The following is a 17,864-nucleotide window of genomic DNA, read 5'->3' on the forward strand; positions in this document are numbered from 1 at the left end:
CTCTCCTGTCCTGTCTCTCCTCTCTCTCCTCTCTCTCCTCTCCTCTCCTCTCCTGTCCTCTCCTCTCCTCTCCTCTCCTCTCCTGTCCTCTCCTGTCCTCTCCTGTCCTCTCCCTGTCCTCTCCTGTCCTCTCCTCTCCTCTCCTCTCCTCTCCTCTCCTCTCCTCTCCTCTCCTTGGCTTGTCTTGTCCTGTCCTCTCCTCTCCTCTCCTCTCCTCTCCTCTCCTCTCCTCTCCTCTCCTCTCCTCTCCTCTCCTCTCCTCTCCTCTCCTCTCCTGGGCTACCTTCTATCCATTTATCTCTCCTTCTTTTCTCTTCTCTCCTCTCCTGTTCCCTCCTCTCACTTGATCTCTTCTGTTCTCTCCTTTTGCTCTATTTAGTTCACCTTATGCCAACCATGCTTGTTTCTAGACATGATAATTTTTGTTACAGGCACTTCAAAAACTTAAGATGCCTCGATGGGCACCCCGCATGATGCAGCTGAAGATGCTCATTATCGTTGTGATCTGGTTTGCTTCTGCAGCTGCTGCGGAGTCTGATGAGATCTTGTCGCGGGCAGAGTCCTCTGATTCGCAGTCAATCCATGATGCACCTGCCAACCGCATGATGGAGATTCGCGATAGAATCGCTCGTGATTCCCAAGACTCTAAGAAACATGTTCATGCACTGTCCAAGCAACGCTCTCTTGATAGATCAGCTTCGCTGTCATCAGCAAGACCACGCTCAAGATTGAACTCAGCTCAGGTTTCACATGCACAGGTCAGTGAGCTTTCTCTCCTCGACAACTCTCAGGTGAGCCTCGCGTGTATTGCCGCAAGTGCGAGTAACTTTGAAATGTTTGGCCCGACAGGCTCCGGGAGATGACATGGAGCGTCTTGGAGATTCTCTCCCAAGCATCGTGTATGGCGGCAGGAAGTACGCCACACTCGACGGAGCTTACTATCAATCACAGAGGACTGATACCAGCCAAGACTGCCAGACAAGAGCCATGCGCCTCCCAAAGAGCTGGGCTGTAGCTCCTGACGATCAGACTTCGAGAGATGTCATCGGCATGTATACGTGGGGCACGACCTCCATGGTCGTCAACAGCGGGAACAGCTATCCCACCAACTGCATGTATTGCTCCTACTCGCACAACAATCTGGAGCAAAGCAGCGATGGCTTGTACTGGCCCCAGTACTGCAACTCCCGAATTTTGATTGTTTACGTCGGATGTCCTCCAGGTCAGACTCGGGAGTTCTGCTCCAGCATGTTCCGCGATTCTGCAGAGTCAAAACCCGCAGCAGCTCACTTCTACGGGCCGACCAATTCATCCATACTGAACACGACTTATCTCAAGCCAGATCCAACGTCAGGAAGAAACTGGAGCTACATCCTCCCGCCGACTTCGGTCGACGACAGCAGCTGGCTGGTGCCGAACCTTGGGTTTCCCTTCTGCATCTTTGGAGGCAACCAGCAGACATCTGTGTTCGTCTCCTCCAACAGCTTCATCACCTTCGGAGGAGGTTCGTCGGCCTACAGCTCACTCTCAGCTACGAATCCTTGGTATCCCACGCTGTTTGTCGGAGCTGGAGACACTTCAGCCCAGCTCATCGTCGGCAGTCCGATCAGGGAGGACAACATGGACGCCTATGTGATCAGGTTCGAGGGGACTTCGTCGACCTCTGGTCAACCAGGAAATCCGAATCTTATCTTTGAGGTCACTTTCTTTGCCAACAACACCCTGCGTGTGGCTGTGGGCAGACAGGACATTTATTTCTCAACCATGTACATGATGAGCGATGGAATGGGAACTACCTTAACGACTTTTGATCCTCGTGTTGGTCAACCTGTGCTGATAGTCTCTGGCGTCCCGTCTTCTAACATCCTGATCAATCTGCCATGTGTCACCTGCAGCAACATCACCATTCCTGAGCACGCGTTGTACTCTCCGCTCCCCTCAGGAGCGCCAGAAACATGCAGTTGGATCTGTGAGCCTGGATTCTACCTGCAGGATGGCACCTGCATTGAGTGCACCGGCAAGCCTATGAACGCAACCTATGCAAATGATCAGTGCGGCTGGCTGTGCGACGTCGGGTTCTACAAATCAGGCAGCATGTGCTGGCCCTGTCTGAACCGGCCAGCCAACGCTGTCTTCGTATCAGCAGGACAGCAGCTGGGATCTGACTCCTGCGCCTGGCAGGAGGTTGCCCAGGAGTCAGGCTATGTGTTCTCGACCCTTGGAGGATACGGACCATACTCGCAGTACTCCACATGGGGCTGTCTCTCTGACAACGCCGAGTACCTCCCCTTGCCGGCAAGCTGGGTGGTGGCACCCGATGATGAGCTCAGCATCAATGTCACCGCCAAGTACGACTGGGGAGCCCTCCGACTTGTGCTGGACAGTGGCTCCAGCTACTACACGAACAGCATACTGAACGACATATCAGGTCCATCTTGGTACTGGGACATGATGTACTACTGGAGTACTCCAGGCAACCGTGATTACTACCAAAATGCTTTGACGACGTATGATGGAGTTTACTATCGGTCAACCGACTGTGATGCTCGAGTTCTCATCCGGGCCCCCATGTGTGCTGCTGGTTACCAACCGGCTGATCCCGAGGGGTTGAAGGAATCTGCCAACATGTCGCAGTGTGTTCCTTGTTCGAACGAAATTCCAGCAGGTGCCGAGTACGTGCTCTCACCTTACGCTCAGCAGCTGAGCAGTTGCGGATGGAGCTGCAAGGTCGGCTACTATCCGACTGGTTCAACGTGTTCTCAGTGTGCAGGCAAGCCTTCCTTGGCTGTTTATACAGGAGCTGGGCTGCAGAGCAAGCCAGACAGCTGCTCATGGAGCTGCTTGCCTGGGTATCATAAAGTAGACGGATGGAGCTGTGAGACTTGTACTGACGCCCTTCCCTCAAACGCTCACTGGGAAGGCTCGGACTGCGCATGGGCCTGTGACTTCGGGTACCGACTGAACTCAAGCAATGTCTGCGAAGACATCTCGATTTACCTCGACGGGCAGCGATACGCTAGCTTGGACGGGCGCGGACCTCACGACTCCTCCCTGTGTGTCTGGAATGGAGCAAGAGAAATCCCTGCAGGATGGCTGCTAGCTCCTGACACCAGCGCGAGCGTTGCTGTCGCCTCCCAGTACACGTGGGGATCTAACTTGGTGGTCCTGGCCGATGGAAAGGCATGGAACTCGATGTACGGCAGCTACTGCTGTTCTTCTCAGCTGCATAATTACCAAGACAAATTTTTCTCCACTGAAAGCTGCAGCACTGTCCTCGTGGTAGCTGAAGACTGTCTTGCCGGTTATCATAGGGATCCAAACAACCTCACTCAATGTGTTGCTTGCAGTAACTACAAACCCGCCCATGCCTTCTACAACAGCAGTGGATTCCCTGCTTCTAAGAACAATTGTAAATGGCAGTGTGATGTTGGATACTATCCGGATGCTTCTGTGACTACTTGTATCCCCTGCTCCTCTGCTCCTCAAAACTCAATCTACACGAGCAGCAACGGTGACTGTGCCTGGACATGTCGTGCTGGCTTCTATCTCCAAGACACGTCATGCAAAGCATGCAGAACGATTCTGCCAGACTTCGCCTACTTCATCGCAGGTGCTGATAATTCTCAGACGTGTCAGTGGGCATGTCGTTTCGGATATATGCAGGTCGGAGGAAGATGCGTGGGACTAGAGTATTCTGGCAGATACTATGCCACACTTAGCGGCCGAGGCCCTAACGATCCGTATACGTGCGAGAACAACCCGTACATGGCGATACCCCAGGGCTGGGAGCTAGCGCCCAACACACAAGACAGTCAGTATGTGACTTGGCTCTACCCGTGGGGATCCAACGCCTTGTTTCTCGCTGACGGCACCGAGTGGTGCACAGCAAGAAACAGTCAAACGAGTCCAAGTAGATGCTGGTGGAGCTCAATGGTATCTTACAACGGCATGTACAAGAGCAACGGGTGTGACCAGGCTATTCTGTTGCGCTCCATCGATTGTGCCTCGGGATACAGTCAGAGCGGCTCCAGCTGTGTGCCCTGCAGCAACTCCATCCCTGCAAATGCTTCATACGGAGCTCTAGAGCAGGTGGGCGGAACAACCTCGTTCTCATCGTGCGGCTACACCTGCGACGCAGGTTTCTACATGCAGGGAGGCACCTGCGTCCATTGCAACCAACTTGTTTTGCCAGCAAATGCCGAATACGTGCGACTAACTATCAGGGCGAGCAGCCAGTATGAATGTCAGTGGCGATGCATGGCAGGCTACTACCTCAAGGCCGGGCAGTGCGTCGCGTGCGAGGAGGTGAAGCCTGTGCGGGCTCACTGGCTGGTCGAGGGGACGAACGGGACGATGTGCGGGTGGGCGTGCGACTTCGGGTCCTACTCGTCCGCAGACGGAGACTGTCGTCCGCTACAGGCCTACGGAAGGTACTACGCGGCCCTCGACGGCTCCTCACCGTACAGCTACAGCGGGGGTTGTGACGGAAACGAGCTGAGAGCAATACCTGCTGGCTGGCAGATCGCTCCTAACACCATGGAGAGTCAGATGACCGTGTGGATGCACGGCTGGGATAACTGCCTCCTCATGCTCGCAGACGGCTCCAGCTGGCAGACTTCAAGCTGTTGGCAGCAGACGTCATCACCTCAGTCGCAATGCTGCTACTCGCTCATCTCGTACGACGGCATGTACAGGTCGTCGTACGGCTGCAGCGGGTCGGTTCTGCTTGTGTCGGAGTCCTGTGCGGCGGGCTACTACTTCCACAACGGCACCAACTGCAGCAGCTGCGCTAACCCGATCCCCCCTCACGCCGTGTATGCCCAGCAGCTTGACCCCAGCAGGTACAGCGACAGCGTCTGTCCGTGGGAGTGCGAGCCTGGCTACGTGCGACGAGGCGAGGCGTGCGAGGCGTGCGGGACGGCACCGGGCAACGCAGAGTACGTGTCGTACGGGCCGGGGGGGCTGAACGGGTCATGGACGGAGTGCGGGTGGCGATGCATGGCAGGCTACTACCTCAAGGCCGGGCAGTGCGTCGCGTGCGAGGAGGTGAAGCCTGTGCGGGCTCACTGGCTGGTCGAGGGGACGAACGGGACGATGTGCGGGTGGGCGTGCGACTTCGGGTCCTACTCGTCCGCAGACGGAGACTGTCGTCCGCTACAGGCCTACGGAAGGTACTACGCGGCCCTCGACGGCTCCTCACCGTACAGCTACAGCGGGGGTTGTGACGGAAACGAGCTGAGAGCAATACCTGCTGGCTGGCAGATCGCTCCTAACACCATGGAGAGTCAGATGACCGTGTGGATGCACGGCTGGGATAACTGCCTCCTCATGCTCGCAGACGGCTCCAGCTGGCAGACTTCAAGCTGTTGGCAGCAGACGTCATCACCTCAGTCGCAATGCTGCTACTCGCTCATCTCGTACGACGGCATGTACAGGTCGTCGTACGGCTGCAGCGGGTCGGTTCTGCTTGTGTCGGAGTCCTGTGCGGCGGGCTACTACTTCCACAACGGCACCAACTGCAGCAGCTGCGCTAACCCGATCCCCCCTCACGCCGTGTATGCCCAGCAGCTTGACCCCAGCAGGTACAGCGACAGCGTCTGTCCGTGGGAGTGCGAGCCTGGCTACGTGCGACGAGGCGAGGCGTGCGAGGCGTGCGGGACGGCACCGGGCAACGCAGAGTACGTGTCGTACGGGCCGGGGGGGCTGAACGGGTCATGGACGGAGTGCGGGTGGCGATGCATGGCAGGCTACTACCTCAAGGCCGGGCAGTGCGTCGCGTGCGAGGAGGTGAAGCCTGTGCGGGCTCACTGGCTGGTCGAGGGGACGAACGGGACGATGTGCGGGTGGGCGTGCGACTTTGGGAGCTTTCAACGGATCTCTCAAGGGCCCAACAACAAGCCGGTCGTGAGCTGTGAGATGTTTCAGTACGGCAATAGATACTATGCAACGTTGTACAGTCACTCTCCCGAGGATACGCGGCAGTGCACAAGTGACATGAGGTTTCGTAGCATCCCTGCCGGCTTCATGATAGCCCCCAACACCATGGACAGTGAAATGGTCACGGCAACACAGCGCTGGGGTGTTTGTCGCTTGCAGCTCTCAGATGGTTCTCTCTGGCAGACGTCCAATTGCGCCTGCTGTAACTCTCCCTCCTTCTACATGAATAGCCTCCTCATCTCCCGGGGAGACCAGTACCGAGCTTGGGACTCTTGCAGTGATATCCTTCTTGTCTCCTTGTTCTGCTCCCCTGGTTTCTACCTTTCAGGTTCTTCCTGCGTCTCCTGCACAAATCCTATTCCTGCAAACGCCAGCTATGCTGCAGCTTCCAACCCTGGGCAGTACGCTGACAGCAAGTGTCCCTGGCAGTGCGACGCTGGATTCTATCAGAGCTCTGAGTGGATGGTTTGTCTTCCCTGCACTAACTCGATCCCCAAGTTTGCCTTCTACTCCACCGCGGGCCTCGTGGATCAGCCTGAGTCCTGCCAATGGGCCTGTGCCAACAACCTCAGTTATGGCGCTGGCTGCAACGTCAGCAGATCTCACGACCTCGAGCACGAGGTCAGTTACAAGGGAAGAGTCTTCGCGTCCTTCGACGACGTCGCACCCACGTCTTTGAATCGTTCCTGCCAACGTGACGGCTCCATGCTTCAGCAGCCTCCGTTGGGCTGGGTGGTGGCTCCGTGGAGCGAAGACGCTGTGAGAGTCATCGCGTCATACCCGTGGGGAGCTCGAGGGATGGTGCTGGCAGACAGCGTTGCTTACCAGACGGGCAGGATGTACGAGGACTACATGGGCTACTACACGCCTGGGACTGTGGTGTCTGACTATGCCATGTATCGCAGCGGCAACTCATACGCTCTCATGTACTGCGACAATCAGTTCTGGGCCTTGAGGATCCTTCTCGTCCGCCTAGACTGCGCTGAGGGCTATCAGGGCAGGGGGGATCAGAACTGCACGCCATGCTCCCAGCTCCTGCCTGCCAACGCCGTGGCTTCCTCCGGGCCAAATGGATGTGGGTGGACCTGTCAGGCAGGATACTTCAAGTCTTACGACGCTTGCTCTGCGTGCAATCCCAGGTATCCAAAGCCTGAGAATGCCGTCTACGTGGAATCAGATGACGCAAGTGGTGTGGTATGCCCGTGGCGGTGCGGCCTCGGTCACTACCGCAGCTACGGCAGCTGTCTTCCATGCATGAACAAGCCTAACATGGCTTACTTCCTCAGCAGCAGCTCCGAAGAGTGCTCGTGGCGTTGTCAGCCCGGCTACTACAGGTTGGGGATGCAGTGTCTGCCTTGTTCGAACCCTCTCTCTGCTGAGGACGGAGTCATCCTCCGACCAGGATCTGTTCTGTGCAATGTGACTTCATCCTGCAGTGCCAGCAGCTGGCAGGGGAGCTCGTACCAGTGCGGATGGATCTATGCGGTGACCTCGGAGAGCGGGGACGAGTACGCTGTGCTTGTTGACAACATGACGACCCCGTGGGATCCCCTGCAAGGCCCAATCTCAACTCCCAATCAGATGCTTCAGTGCGGCATGGTCCAGCTTCCAGCGGGCTGGCAAGTAGCCCCCAACGACACGGACGCGGCTGGAGTAGTTACTCGCTATCCCTGGGGCCTCCGCAGGCTGGTGGTGGCGGACGGGACAGTCTACTCGACCTTCAACGATGATTCCATGGTTCCGGGAAGCATTTCCCAGCTCTCTGGCTTGACCAAGTCCATCAGGACTGACGCCGAGCTGTACTCGCTGTCACCAGGTGTAAACTGCCATGACACGCGTATCCTCATCAAGAAGATCCGCTGCAACCCCGGCGAGTACATCTCAGGATCCTCCTGTCGGACCTGCTCGAACCCCGTGTGCAGGAGCGGAGAGCATGCTCTGCCTTGCAGCGAGTTCCAAGACAGCGTCTGCAGCTCAGCTGTCCAGCCATGCAGAGGCAAGTGCAACTGTCAGCTCTACCAGGCAGCAACAGGCTCGATGAGTGATGGGTCAGCCATGTCCAGCCTGTACGACGACGGGAGCAGCTGCAGGTGGCTCATACAGCCCGCTGGAGCGAGCTCCATCAAGATCGACTTCACCTCCTTCGCGCTCGAGGCTGGGTATGACTTTGTCACTGTGAACCAGTGCATCGGGCTCGCAGCTCCCAACCTCGAGTGCATCGGCAGCACGGAGCTGGTGAAGCTCACGGGGACCCCCGAGCTCGGCAGCCTCACCTACACCTCCAGCTACGGCATCATCGAGATTGTCTTCCAGACCGACGAGAGCGTTGCCTACCAGGGCTTCACGATGACGTGGACGGCAAACATCTCGAGCAACGCACTCTCTCGGTACTGGTTCGTCAAGAGCCAGTACCTTGACTGTCGGATGCAGCATAGTTGGCAGGACATCGTCGAGGGCCTTTCGGTCCAAAACAAGACGTTTGCGATGGGAGGCCTCGGGGAGCTGATGATCAGGGGGGAGCTCGAGGTCTGGGTGTGTACCCTTGCTGATGCTTGCTCGCTGCCTGGAGATGCCTTCTGTTACATTTACGACGAGCAGCGAGAGGTCTTCGTGCCATGGTAAGCTGCTACTACCTGCCTGCCTGCCTGCCGCCCTCTGACTCTCTTGTACGCAGGGACAAGAACAGCAACCTGAAGCTTGTAGAATAGAAGCGCGAAGAAGAATTCCATGGCAACAGTGATACGCAATAGATTGTCTGTCTCTCAGATTTAGTACATAAACCTTAACAGACGAATATACTATCTTCTCACGAGTCTCCTTCAACTTGCAACATCCCTGGTTGTATGAACCTCTTTGAGTTGCAACCTTGTCTCTCTGTTGACTGCGACTATCTCCTGCCTCTTTCAGCTTTACGGAGAACTGTATCTGTGCTCGTTGTGTGAAGGAATGTGAAGCAGAATGAACTTGATCCCGATGTTCAAGTTAGAACTGCTGAATGTTACAGATATGTGCCTTTCTTTTTTTATCTGTAAAAGAGTTTTTTTTAAAATCAAAATCGTAGAAGGCATGGCAGCTGCTCTACCATGCTGCTGCTGCTGCTCCTGCTGCTGCTCCTCCTCCTTCTTTAGTTTCTTTCAAATAATCCTCCTGCTCCTCCTCCTCCTTCTTTAGTTTCCTTCAAATGCTGCTCCTGCTCCTGTTCCTGCATCTTCCTCTTCTCCTGCTCCATCTTCCTTTCTCTATCTGGCGTCTCTTCTCTGTCTATATGTCGTGGGCTACATCTCATGTCCCTTCCCTGGGTTCTTCATGTCATCTTGTCTTATCCCGTACACCATCTTCTGCTCTACACTGCACCAGCCCTTCAAACCTCAATCTCATCAGCACCTCATACCCCCAAGTCTACTTGCTATCCTCTCCTATTGAGATAGAGTAGAGATAGAGCCTATCAAAGATGACGAGGGCAGGATTCGCATCTCAACTTCTAGATAGCTTGTACACAAATCAGTTCCCCCCCCTCAATCTCCATCCTTCTGCTCAACCTGCTGTGTGTAACACATCCTGTTGTGCTAACGTGTATCTCGATGCTGTGTCCTGTTTGCACCTTTATTGCGTGCTTCCTGACATTTCTAACTCAGGTGTATCGGACATGCCGGCTCGGACTCACCAGCCAGTTTCTCGGGCTGCAGCAGATGATAGGGAAGAAGAAGGATACATCCTGACGGCAAACTGGGGAAACATCTTTATCACTCTCTCTCTCCTCCCCATTGCTATGTTTGCCATCCTGAATCCAATCTCTGTCTTCTTCCTAGTCTTCTGGTCGATCACAGCAACTTTTGTCTCCTTCGCGCCTAAGTTCTGCTATTTCCTCCTCCTCGAGTGGGCGATCTTACGAGGCCGAGGCTCCAAGTTCTTCGATGCCAACCACACCAAGCGCATCCGCGGAGTCTTCCCCTCCCTGTCGATGGACCTTGCGTGGCTGGAAGCCTTCACGACCGAGATGACCAACAGGATCGGTGGAGGAGACATAGTAGCGAGCGCTGCACTCAAGGAGGTCGCGCTAGCTCGCAAGAAGTACTCGGAGCGCGTGCTGACATGGGAGGAGATGCTGGAGCGGTTGCTCAGGTTCCCGTGGTTCCTCTTCCAAAGATTCCGGGAGCACGTGGAGAGCTGCTTCAACATCGCTTCTCACACTGTCCTCAAGTTCATCGCCTTGAGGATCATTGTGAAGTTGTACAGCAAACATCCCGTGAGCCAGCGCGGCAGGTGAGGATGAGGTATCATGTAGGAGCGAAGAGAATGTCAGTGAATATAACCAGAGCAAATAAATCAATTATGTTGGATTTTGTGATGTTGACACAAGTCAGTGCAAGTGGTGGAGATCGAGCAAGACGTCAACCAGCAGTTAGACATGCAGTTTGCCTCTCTGCTCCGCCTCCTCCTCCGCCTCACGAGACGCGCCGTCAACCCAACGCAGGATTCATGGAATTCTATCGTAACAAGACCCACTAGTCCCTCTAGTACCCCTGGTAATATGCCTTGCGGGGAGAGTCGTTGGACCAGGGGGTAAACCTTGGGTCCAAGATAGCGTCCATGCTCTCGTGGACTCCCGTGTACTGGGAGGTGTGAGGGGTGCTGAACTTGCGAGCGAACTTGGCGTTCTCCCTCTCAATCTGCTTCTGTCTCATCGCAAGAGCCTGTCCTCCCAGCAAGTCATGACAAGTTATATTTGGACACTCTCTATCTCACCTGGGGAGTGTTGGCCTTCCTGATGTTGTTGATCGCCACTCGGTCCTCCCAGGAGTTCACCCTGCTCCATGGCGCAAAGTATCCCATGTTCTGCATAATCTGCGAGCCCATCACCGATTCGAGGAAGCAAATCGAGGAAGTGGTGGAACGATTCTCATCCCACGTCCGGGAGAAATAAAGGGAGAGGAGACGATGGATCAAGCATAAAGGAACGTGGAGATAGGAGAGTGTAGAAGGAGGTGACGGAGCAGGAAGCAATCGAATCATGAGTAGACAACAAGGACGAGAGTCTTTACCCTTGCATACTGCTGAGGAAGCGTAAGCTTGTCCTCATGCTTCTTAGCGGCGCCCTCGCGCATCATCTGAGTCATGGGACGCGCTGCTGCTGGCTGGGAGCTCCTCTGCCAGAAGAAATCAATATCGGGATGCTACCTCCCAACTCAACCAAGGACACGTTCACATCAAGTAATGATAACACCGTTGTTCAGAATTCACTCACGACATCACGACCGGCGTTCGAAAAAATCTCAGCCATAACATCGACAAGAGACAACAACATGGATAGACAAGGAGAAGAAAGATCATCCTCCCATGGTCCTCCTCACTCCATCTTACCAGGACGTTGATTACTCCGAGGTTGTCCTTTGGGAACTCAACCTCCTCGATCCTCCCCTGAGTTCTTCCATGAAGGAAGACAACAGCCAAGATGGCAACTGCCGCAAGGACGAAGACAGACAGGAGGGGGAGGGAAGGAAGGGTCTTCCTCGTCCTCGTCCTCTCCTCCTCCACCTTCGCCTCCATCGACCCGTACCCAACCATATTATTGCGCGCGGCTCTTCGTCACAAGGCTCTTTCCTCATAGGTTACCACCCTACCTTTTTCCCTTTAATTTACCTCCTACCCCTCATTTCTACTATCATTCCCACCCCTACCAATCACCAGAGTCGTGGCTCATAACCGTTGTGAGAAAAATCGGCGACGCGGCCGAGTGACTCGGAGACCCGCCGCCGCCGGACTCCGGGAGGCCGCCGCCCGGCCGGCCCGACCCAGGCTGGCTGAGGCCCGAGGACTACATCATGATACGTGATCCGAGTGATCGGAAGGGAGAGGGAGAGGACTCTAGGAAAACTTTTTACTCAAAGTTAAGTTAAAATCAGTACGAGGACAATCAGGAGACCAATTTGCCTGCTGTCCCCGGCACACTAGGAAAACCTTCACTCGAAATTAATTTGGAGGACAATCACTGAGGAGCATCAGGAGAGTAGAGGATGCCAGTCAGAGGCTCGACTCCGATCCGATCATCACCGGCGGCGCTGAGCTACTCTTGAATACGAGTCCGGGTGACGGCCCGGGCGGCTCAGCGCCTCAGCCTGGGGGGCGCCGGTTGATGATGATTTGACCTTTTTTTATCGGAATGCTGGACAGTGGCAAGGGAGGAGGATGGAACTGAGGTTGTGAACTGAGGGGGAAGGGGAGATGGAGGAAAGCCTCGGAGATGAAGAAATGTAAGAAGAAACTTACTGACCATTCCGGCTAGTAGAACGGCGATGATTCCGCGCGGCAGCCTACTGAAGCCCAAAAGAAGGAGGGAGTGAGCAGGACGAGCGCGGAGTTTCCACCGCATGGCAATTTTCTTACGGGTGAAGCAAAATCTCGACCTCCTCGACATTGAGCTGAACCTCGTACGTTGTGCAATTTCAGGTCCTGCATCTTTCCATCCTGGGGATCTTGGAGGCATGCGCTGCAGTGGCATGTTGCTCCCCTGCTCATGACGTTGGCCAGGTGTCTTACCTCCTGTGGCTGCTGTACAGAAAGTACGAGGAGCGGCAGCAGCGGATCAAGCACGAGCACGAGGACAAGATCAAGAAGGAAAAGGTGTGCTGTCCTTCCTCCTCATTGCGCACATCCTTCACAGCGCAGACCTCCTTGTGTGTAACATGTTGCCAGGAGTTCGAAGAGGAGAACAGCGCATGGCAGAGAGCCTTCCAACGAGAGAACCTGCCCCGGTCCGCCTGCTCCTCCTCTCCGCAGCTTCACTGCTAACTCGTTGCAGGTGTGAGTTCTGCATGAACGCGGGGCTGGGAGAGGAGGCGATCGGGCACTCGGTAACGCCCGACACTCTGGTTGGGAGGAAGCAAGTTCTCACTATCGCCACAGTTGTATGATGATGCAGGACATGTACAATGTCCTGTGTTGCTGGAGCGACAAGCCAAGTTGCTCAGGCTGGAGGAGAAAGAGGAGACAGTGGAATCCGAGACTACGTAGGACGGGTATGTTGATGCGTTGACGAATCTGATCTTGTGCTTGCAGCAGTTCGACAGTCTCAAAAGAGGATGTGAAGCCTCGCAAAGTGGCGAAGCTGGAAGTAGACGATGAGATTTATGCTTTTTACGATCCTTACCACCAGAGAATGTAGATGAATCATCTCAATCTCTTCATCGTCATCCTAGGGCGTGTATGTTAATCGTCCTCATCGTCGTCGCCCTTGGCCGGCTTCGTGTCCAATTTCTTCCGGCTGTTGAGCAAGTCAGGAGGACACAAGGTGGAGGTAGAGTACTCACAGCTCTCGGGAAAGGTCCTCGATAGACTCCTTCTTCTTGTACTTCTGCTTGGCGATCTCGAAGGGGTCGGACTTGGCGTACTCGCCAGTGGAGGAGGCCGGGCGAGGCTTTGACTCAGTGATGACGCTGACGCCCATCCTGGCAGCTGCCTCCTTCTTCTCCTTCTCCAGAAGCTTATTCACTACCTTAACCTTCCAATCATTGGGGTCCTCGTTCCCCCCCACGATCCGAAGGACCGACCTGAACGCAGCAGCTCAATCTCTCGCTCCCTCCAAGAAACACTCGTCCACCTCCCTGTGATCAGCCCTGAAAGAATATCGGCGACGAGAAACGCTCCGCCAAGGACCTGAGGAGCCATCAGCAACATTCGAGCAGGCTGGAGGCAACGGCATTCTCGCACCCCCATCTTCTTCCCGTTGATCTGGTCCAGCTCGATGATCTGTTCGCCGTCTGAACTCTGTCACGATGTGAGGGCACAGGAGGTGTAGAGTGAGCGCAGCAGTGTAGTCTCTCAGACCTCGGTGGCGCTTTCGGTGGAGCTCTCCTCAGCTACGGCAGCTTTCGAGGCGGCAAGGGAGGAAGCAACCTGGTTGACCGCATGAGTTCCCAGTAAATTCATGACAGGACCAAGCTACCATGCTCCCTGCGAGGAAACGCAATGCCGAGGATCGGCTCATCACTCCCTCCTTAGCATCATCTAACGCAGCAAACTCAGGGGTCAGTATCATCCCATAATTCAAAGGCATAGAAGAAACACCAATAACAACATAAGAGCACACCAGTACACCAGCATGACAACATTATAACATAACAAAACATCTCTGAACACTTGTCCTCCAGCACTCATGCATCTCCTCCGACTCACCCACAGCGCTGCGAAGTGCACGCAGGCCGCAAGTCTGGCTGATGGCGCGGGAGGAGGGTCTCAGCATGCTAGAGCGACAAGGGATCGACTCCGAGCTGAGAGAAGCAAAGGATGAAGACACTGAGTGAGGAGGAAGAAGAAATCCTGCGCTCATTGTAGGCAGCGCCAGTGCCATAGCAACCACAGCCGCCATTGTCGGCCTCTTGTTTCCTAGGGTAGTCTTTGATCACCGGTACTTTTTCCCTGCAGAAATGTGGTAAAGTAGGGGTGGGGTCAATTAATGTCAGGTGGGTCCACTGGTCCTGATTCTTGTTCGGAGAGATTTTCAACAAAATTTCAATATATTCGATTAAAATCAAAATTATTCAATGAATATTTCATGGAATTAGTAAATTGAGGATAGAAGGGGTACAAGCGTGGATCTTGGGGGGTTGAGGATTCATCGTCATGGTGGGGCGCATGGCCATGGTTTCCTTATAGCCGTCATGGTGACGGAGCTCACCGGAAGCGGAGGAGAGACAGGAGTATGGAGAGGAGCAGGAGGATGGAGAGGAGCAGGAGCAGGAGCAGGAGCAGGAGCAGGAGTAGGAGCGGGAGCAGGAGCATACCGAGGAGCATACCGAGGAGCATTTACAGTATTGTCATCAGTGAGAGGGGAGGGAGGAGGGTTGAAATGTGGAAGAGAAGCCGGACTTGCTATCGCTGAGCTCCTGCCGTCGCTCTGTTTGCGAGGAGGAGGGGAGAAGAACGCATCAGATGGAGCAGCCAAACACCCGAAGCTGTGGGACATCACGCAGGTATTGCGATTTGTGGAGAACCTGCGGTACAAGTTTGGAAACAAGACGGACACTTACAAGCGGTATCGAGCGAGCAGGAGGAGCCGTCTGGTTGCTGTTGACGACCCTGCAGATTGCTGGAGGAGAATGACATCGATGGCGAGATCCTGTGGGAAATGACAACAACCAAACTAGAAAAAGTGAAGAAATGACTCCACAGAGGTTTTCCAAAGTCTTGATTCAGAGTGCCAGGTTGGGATAGCGAGCTTGGGACATCGGGAGTTCCTGTATACCAAGATTCTGGAGTTAAAGGTAGCATGAGGAGGAGGAGGAGCGTGCTCAGCTGAGGAAACAGAGACTCGCTGGGCCGTTGCGGGGCCCCACAAAGATGGAGTTCGAGGCAGCCATGCGTGCCCAGTCCAAACCGTCCGCGAACCCTCCGAAGCGAATCGAAACACCTCAGCATCAGCATGTTGGATCACAAGGTGCTGGTGCTCGAGGACGCTGCTCGTGGCTCTCCTTCGCTCTCTGCTGAACTTGGCAGCAGCTCAAGAATTTCGTTGGAAATCCATCGACAAGATTTCCTGGGACCAGGATGGCGAGCGCAACGTCAACATCTATGTAAGCTTGACCTGTTCATGCGATGATGCATGCTGCCTCCATCCATGATGCTATGATACCAGTGGTCGAACACAATCTCCTTGGATCTTGATTTGACTTTACATGTCAGATAACTCTTGATGGAGTTGGAACTGTACAAAAAGATGATTTGAAGGTACGGATTGGTGCGCAGTCGTTGGACGTGAAGATCAGGAGTAAGAGATTGCACGATCTTCCAAGAACATTCCTATTGATCATACATACGATGTTTACTCTAGATCTGAACGGCTCCAATTATCTCTACGAGCTCTCGGATTTGTATCGAGCCATTGCAACAGAAGAATCGGTAAGTCAACCATGTGTTGTTTTTCGAATTCCGATCCCTCGCCTGCGCTTCAAGATGGTGATCGCTGGCATGCTGTTGCTGACATGTCGATCATCCAGTTCTGGCGTGTGAAAAAAGACATGATTCAGCTGAAACTTCAGAAGAAAGTAGACGAGTTCTGGCCGAGCCTGTACCTGTGCAATGGTGTGCTGTGCATTTGCTGAAGTTTGAGCCAGGAAGTCAAACACTATGGAAGCAAACATGCTACAAGGGATCAAGGACAAGAAGTACAACACAGGAAATTGCTTAGATGTTTCTCGTCAAGATGTATCCTGACAGAAGGCAAACAGACGACGAGATCCTGCAAGTGATGCGGTGCATGTACGAAGAGGGGGACGACTCAATCAAGCAAACCATCGCCAAGGCCTGGGCTTACGTGACGCTGCCGGACTCCATAACTTGTTCTGATCGTTGGGTTCGCAGGCATCGGATAATATGTCGGGCCGGAAAGAAATGCCGATGCAATTTCCTGGTATTCCGCATTTCTGATAGGTGAAGGCAAAACGAGGACACACGTGCAGTGCTGGAAAGAAGACGTGTAGCATAGTTGACATGTGAAAACATGTTTGAGCGAATCTGTAGAATTGTTATTTATACTGCCAGAATCCTCATGATCGACAGACTTGCAAACCAAGATGCAATTTTGAGGGGACTTCATTGAATCCAATTCACGTACCAATCCCACATGACAGCAACAATTACAACATCTCCTGCACTGTGCGCAAGAAAGGCACTGAAAACTCCTGTCTTCTTCGTGAGCAAGCAGAGGATTCGCCCAAAAACGATCAGCCCCACAAAACAAGCCATGCACAACTCAAAATCGATCTCCATTGCGGACAGGACGAACACATGGTAGAGCGCGTAGAAACAGGAAGTGAGCTGCAGGACAAGGTCAAGAGCTTCTTAGGTGGGATAGCAACTCTTACCCACAGAGTTACTTCTCTTGTCCCCAGCGTTCGAAGGATGAACTCCCTCCAGAAGATCTCTTCTAGGAAAGGATTCACAATGCAGAAGTAGAGGCTGAAGAGGCAGAGAAACTGAAAAATCAACATCGTCAACATCATCTGATAAACATCCTCAAAATCCTTTCTCCCCCTCCCTCCCCCCCTCCCTCCCTTGTCCCGTTCCTGGCTCCCTCCCTCCCACCTTCCCTTTCCCCCTCTTCCTGGCTCACTCCCTGCTTTCCCGTCTCCCTTCCTTCTCTCACCAGCGGGTCTGTAGACAATCCGAGCTCTTCAACGATGTCCAGCTTGTTGGGGATGATGGTATGCCCTATCGCCCAGTACATGCACACCCCGCCTATGGCGATGATGGCGAAGTAGACGAAGCCGGCGAGCAGCTGGATCTTGAGCTCCTTGGAGATGCACTGCGATGAGATCTTCAGCAGCTGCGACGACCCGAACCTGAAGGAGATGTAGAGGGCTGGACCCGAGATGCACGAGATCACGTGGTAACCAAACATGGCTGCAATGATGGACCGTAGGAAGAAAAGGCAGAACACCATCACGACAGAGGGCGAGATCATCATGAAGAAGACTGAAAGGAACTCTGCTCGATGGTGCGCAGCAAGGTTGACAGCATCGGTTGCAAGTGTAGACACAACCTCGATCCTGCTCTCCAGGAAGAGAGGGATGTCACTTTCGTCCACTCTCAACCATTCGTCCGTGTCATGGTTGCTCGCATCCATAGACTTCAGGTCCGTCTCGCTCAGCGAGCTTCTCTTCATTTTTTACAGGTGATCGGAGCGAAGTTGTGTCACCTTGTCATCTTACTTGTCTTGGGACCGTTATCAACTCCTGCGTCGTGAGAGATTTCCACGTTCTGTGAAGATCTCCCTGCTTCTCGCACGTATCCCAACATCTCCATCTCCCCACATCTTCATCCTCTGACATCTTCATCTCCCTGCTTCTTGCACGTATCCCAACATCTCCATCTCCCACATCTTCATCTTCTGACGTCTTCATCTCCCTCTTCGATCTCTCCCACTCTCCTTC

At 54.1% G+C, this 17,864-nt stretch overlaps 6 protein-coding genes across 6 annotated transcripts in view; 3 read left to right on the forward strand and 3 right to left on the reverse strand.

The window, feature by feature from the left end:
* Nucleotides 1–470: 470 nt before the first annotated feature.
* On the forward strand, nucleotides 471–8,645 carry GUITHDRAFT_115092 (hypothetical protein; the record flags this gene model as incomplete). The annotated part of the gene is made up of 3 exons (XM_005825687.1): nucleotides 471–791; nucleotides 850–8,555; nucleotides 8,612–8,645. 3 exons carry the CDS (start codon nucleotides 471–473, stop codon nucleotides 8,643–8,645), a joined length of 8,061 nt encoding a protein of 2,686 aa, XP_005825744.1.
* A 473-nt stretch (nucleotides 8,646–9,118) lies between these two features.
* On the forward strand, nucleotides 9,119–10,204 carry GUITHDRAFT_143960 (hypothetical protein; the record flags this gene model as incomplete). The annotated part of the gene is made up of 2 exons (XM_005825688.1): nucleotides 9,119–9,245; nucleotides 9,573–10,204. 2 exons carry the CDS (start codon nucleotides 9,119–9,121, stop codon nucleotides 10,202–10,204), a joined length of 759 nt encoding a protein of 252 aa, XP_005825745.1.
* Nucleotides 10,205–10,395: 191 nt separating this feature from the next.
* Nucleotides 10,396–11,520, reverse strand: GUITHDRAFT_154619 (hypothetical protein). The gene is made up of 4 exons (XM_005825689.1): nucleotides 11,299–11,520; nucleotides 10,980–11,084; nucleotides 10,684–10,782; nucleotides 10,396–10,631 (listed from the first exon to the last, which is right to left on the reverse strand). Exons 1-4 carry the CDS (start codon nucleotides 11,500–11,502, stop codon nucleotides 10,452–10,454), a joined length of 588 nt encoding a protein of 195 aa, XP_005825746.1. The 5' UTR covers nucleotides 11,503–11,520; the 3' UTR covers nucleotides 10,396–10,451.
* A 1,540-nt stretch (nucleotides 11,521–13,060) lies between these two features.
* On the reverse strand, nucleotides 13,061–13,671 carry GUITHDRAFT_154620 (hypothetical protein). The gene is made up of 4 exons (XM_005825690.1): nucleotides 13,645–13,671; nucleotides 13,535–13,590; nucleotides 13,245–13,484; nucleotides 13,061–13,198 (listed from the first exon to the last, which is right to left on the reverse strand). The coding sequence occupies exons 1-4, from the start codon at nucleotides 13,648–13,650 to the stop codon at nucleotides 13,144–13,146; spliced, it is 357 nt and encodes a 118-aa protein (XP_005825747.1). The 5' UTR covers nucleotides 13,651–13,671; the 3' UTR covers nucleotides 13,061–13,143.
* Nucleotides 13,672–14,556: 885 nt separating this feature from the next.
* On the forward strand, nucleotides 14,557–16,359 carry GUITHDRAFT_115097 (hypothetical protein; the record flags this gene model as incomplete). Its single annotated transcript, XM_005825691.1, has 11 exons — nucleotides 14,557–14,577; nucleotides 14,907–14,968; nucleotides 15,019–15,085; nucleotides 15,138–15,197; nucleotides 15,241–15,376; nucleotides 15,430–15,506; nucleotides 15,616–15,831; nucleotides 15,930–16,000; nucleotides 16,047–16,097; nucleotides 16,150–16,246; nucleotides 16,294–16,359. The coding sequence occupies 11 exons, from the start codon at nucleotides 14,557–14,559 to the stop codon at nucleotides 16,357–16,359; spliced, it is 924 nt and encodes a 307-aa protein (XP_005825748.1).
* A 165-nt stretch (nucleotides 16,360–16,524) lies between these two features.
* GUITHDRAFT_143964 (hypothetical protein) overlaps nucleotides 16,525–17,864 on the reverse strand; it is a gene marked incomplete at both ends in the record, with an annotated part of 4,806 nt that continues 3,466 nt past the window's right edge. The window contains 3 exons of the mRNA XM_005825692.1: nucleotides 16,525–16,749; nucleotides 16,797–16,907; nucleotides 17,078–17,590. Of these exons, the coding sequence (XP_005825749.1) occupies nucleotides 16,525–16,749; nucleotides 16,797–16,907; nucleotides 17,078–17,590 (849 nt within the window). The remainder of the gene's footprint in view (nucleotides 16,750–16,796; nucleotides 16,908–17,077; nucleotides 17,591–17,864) is intronic.

Source organism: Guillardia theta, assembly GCF_000315625.1.
Source record: "Guillardia theta CCMP2712 unplaced genomic scaffold GUITHscaffold_81, whole genome shotgun sequence".
NCBI lineage: Eukaryota > Cryptophyceae > Pyrenomonadales > Geminigeraceae > Guillardia > Guillardia theta.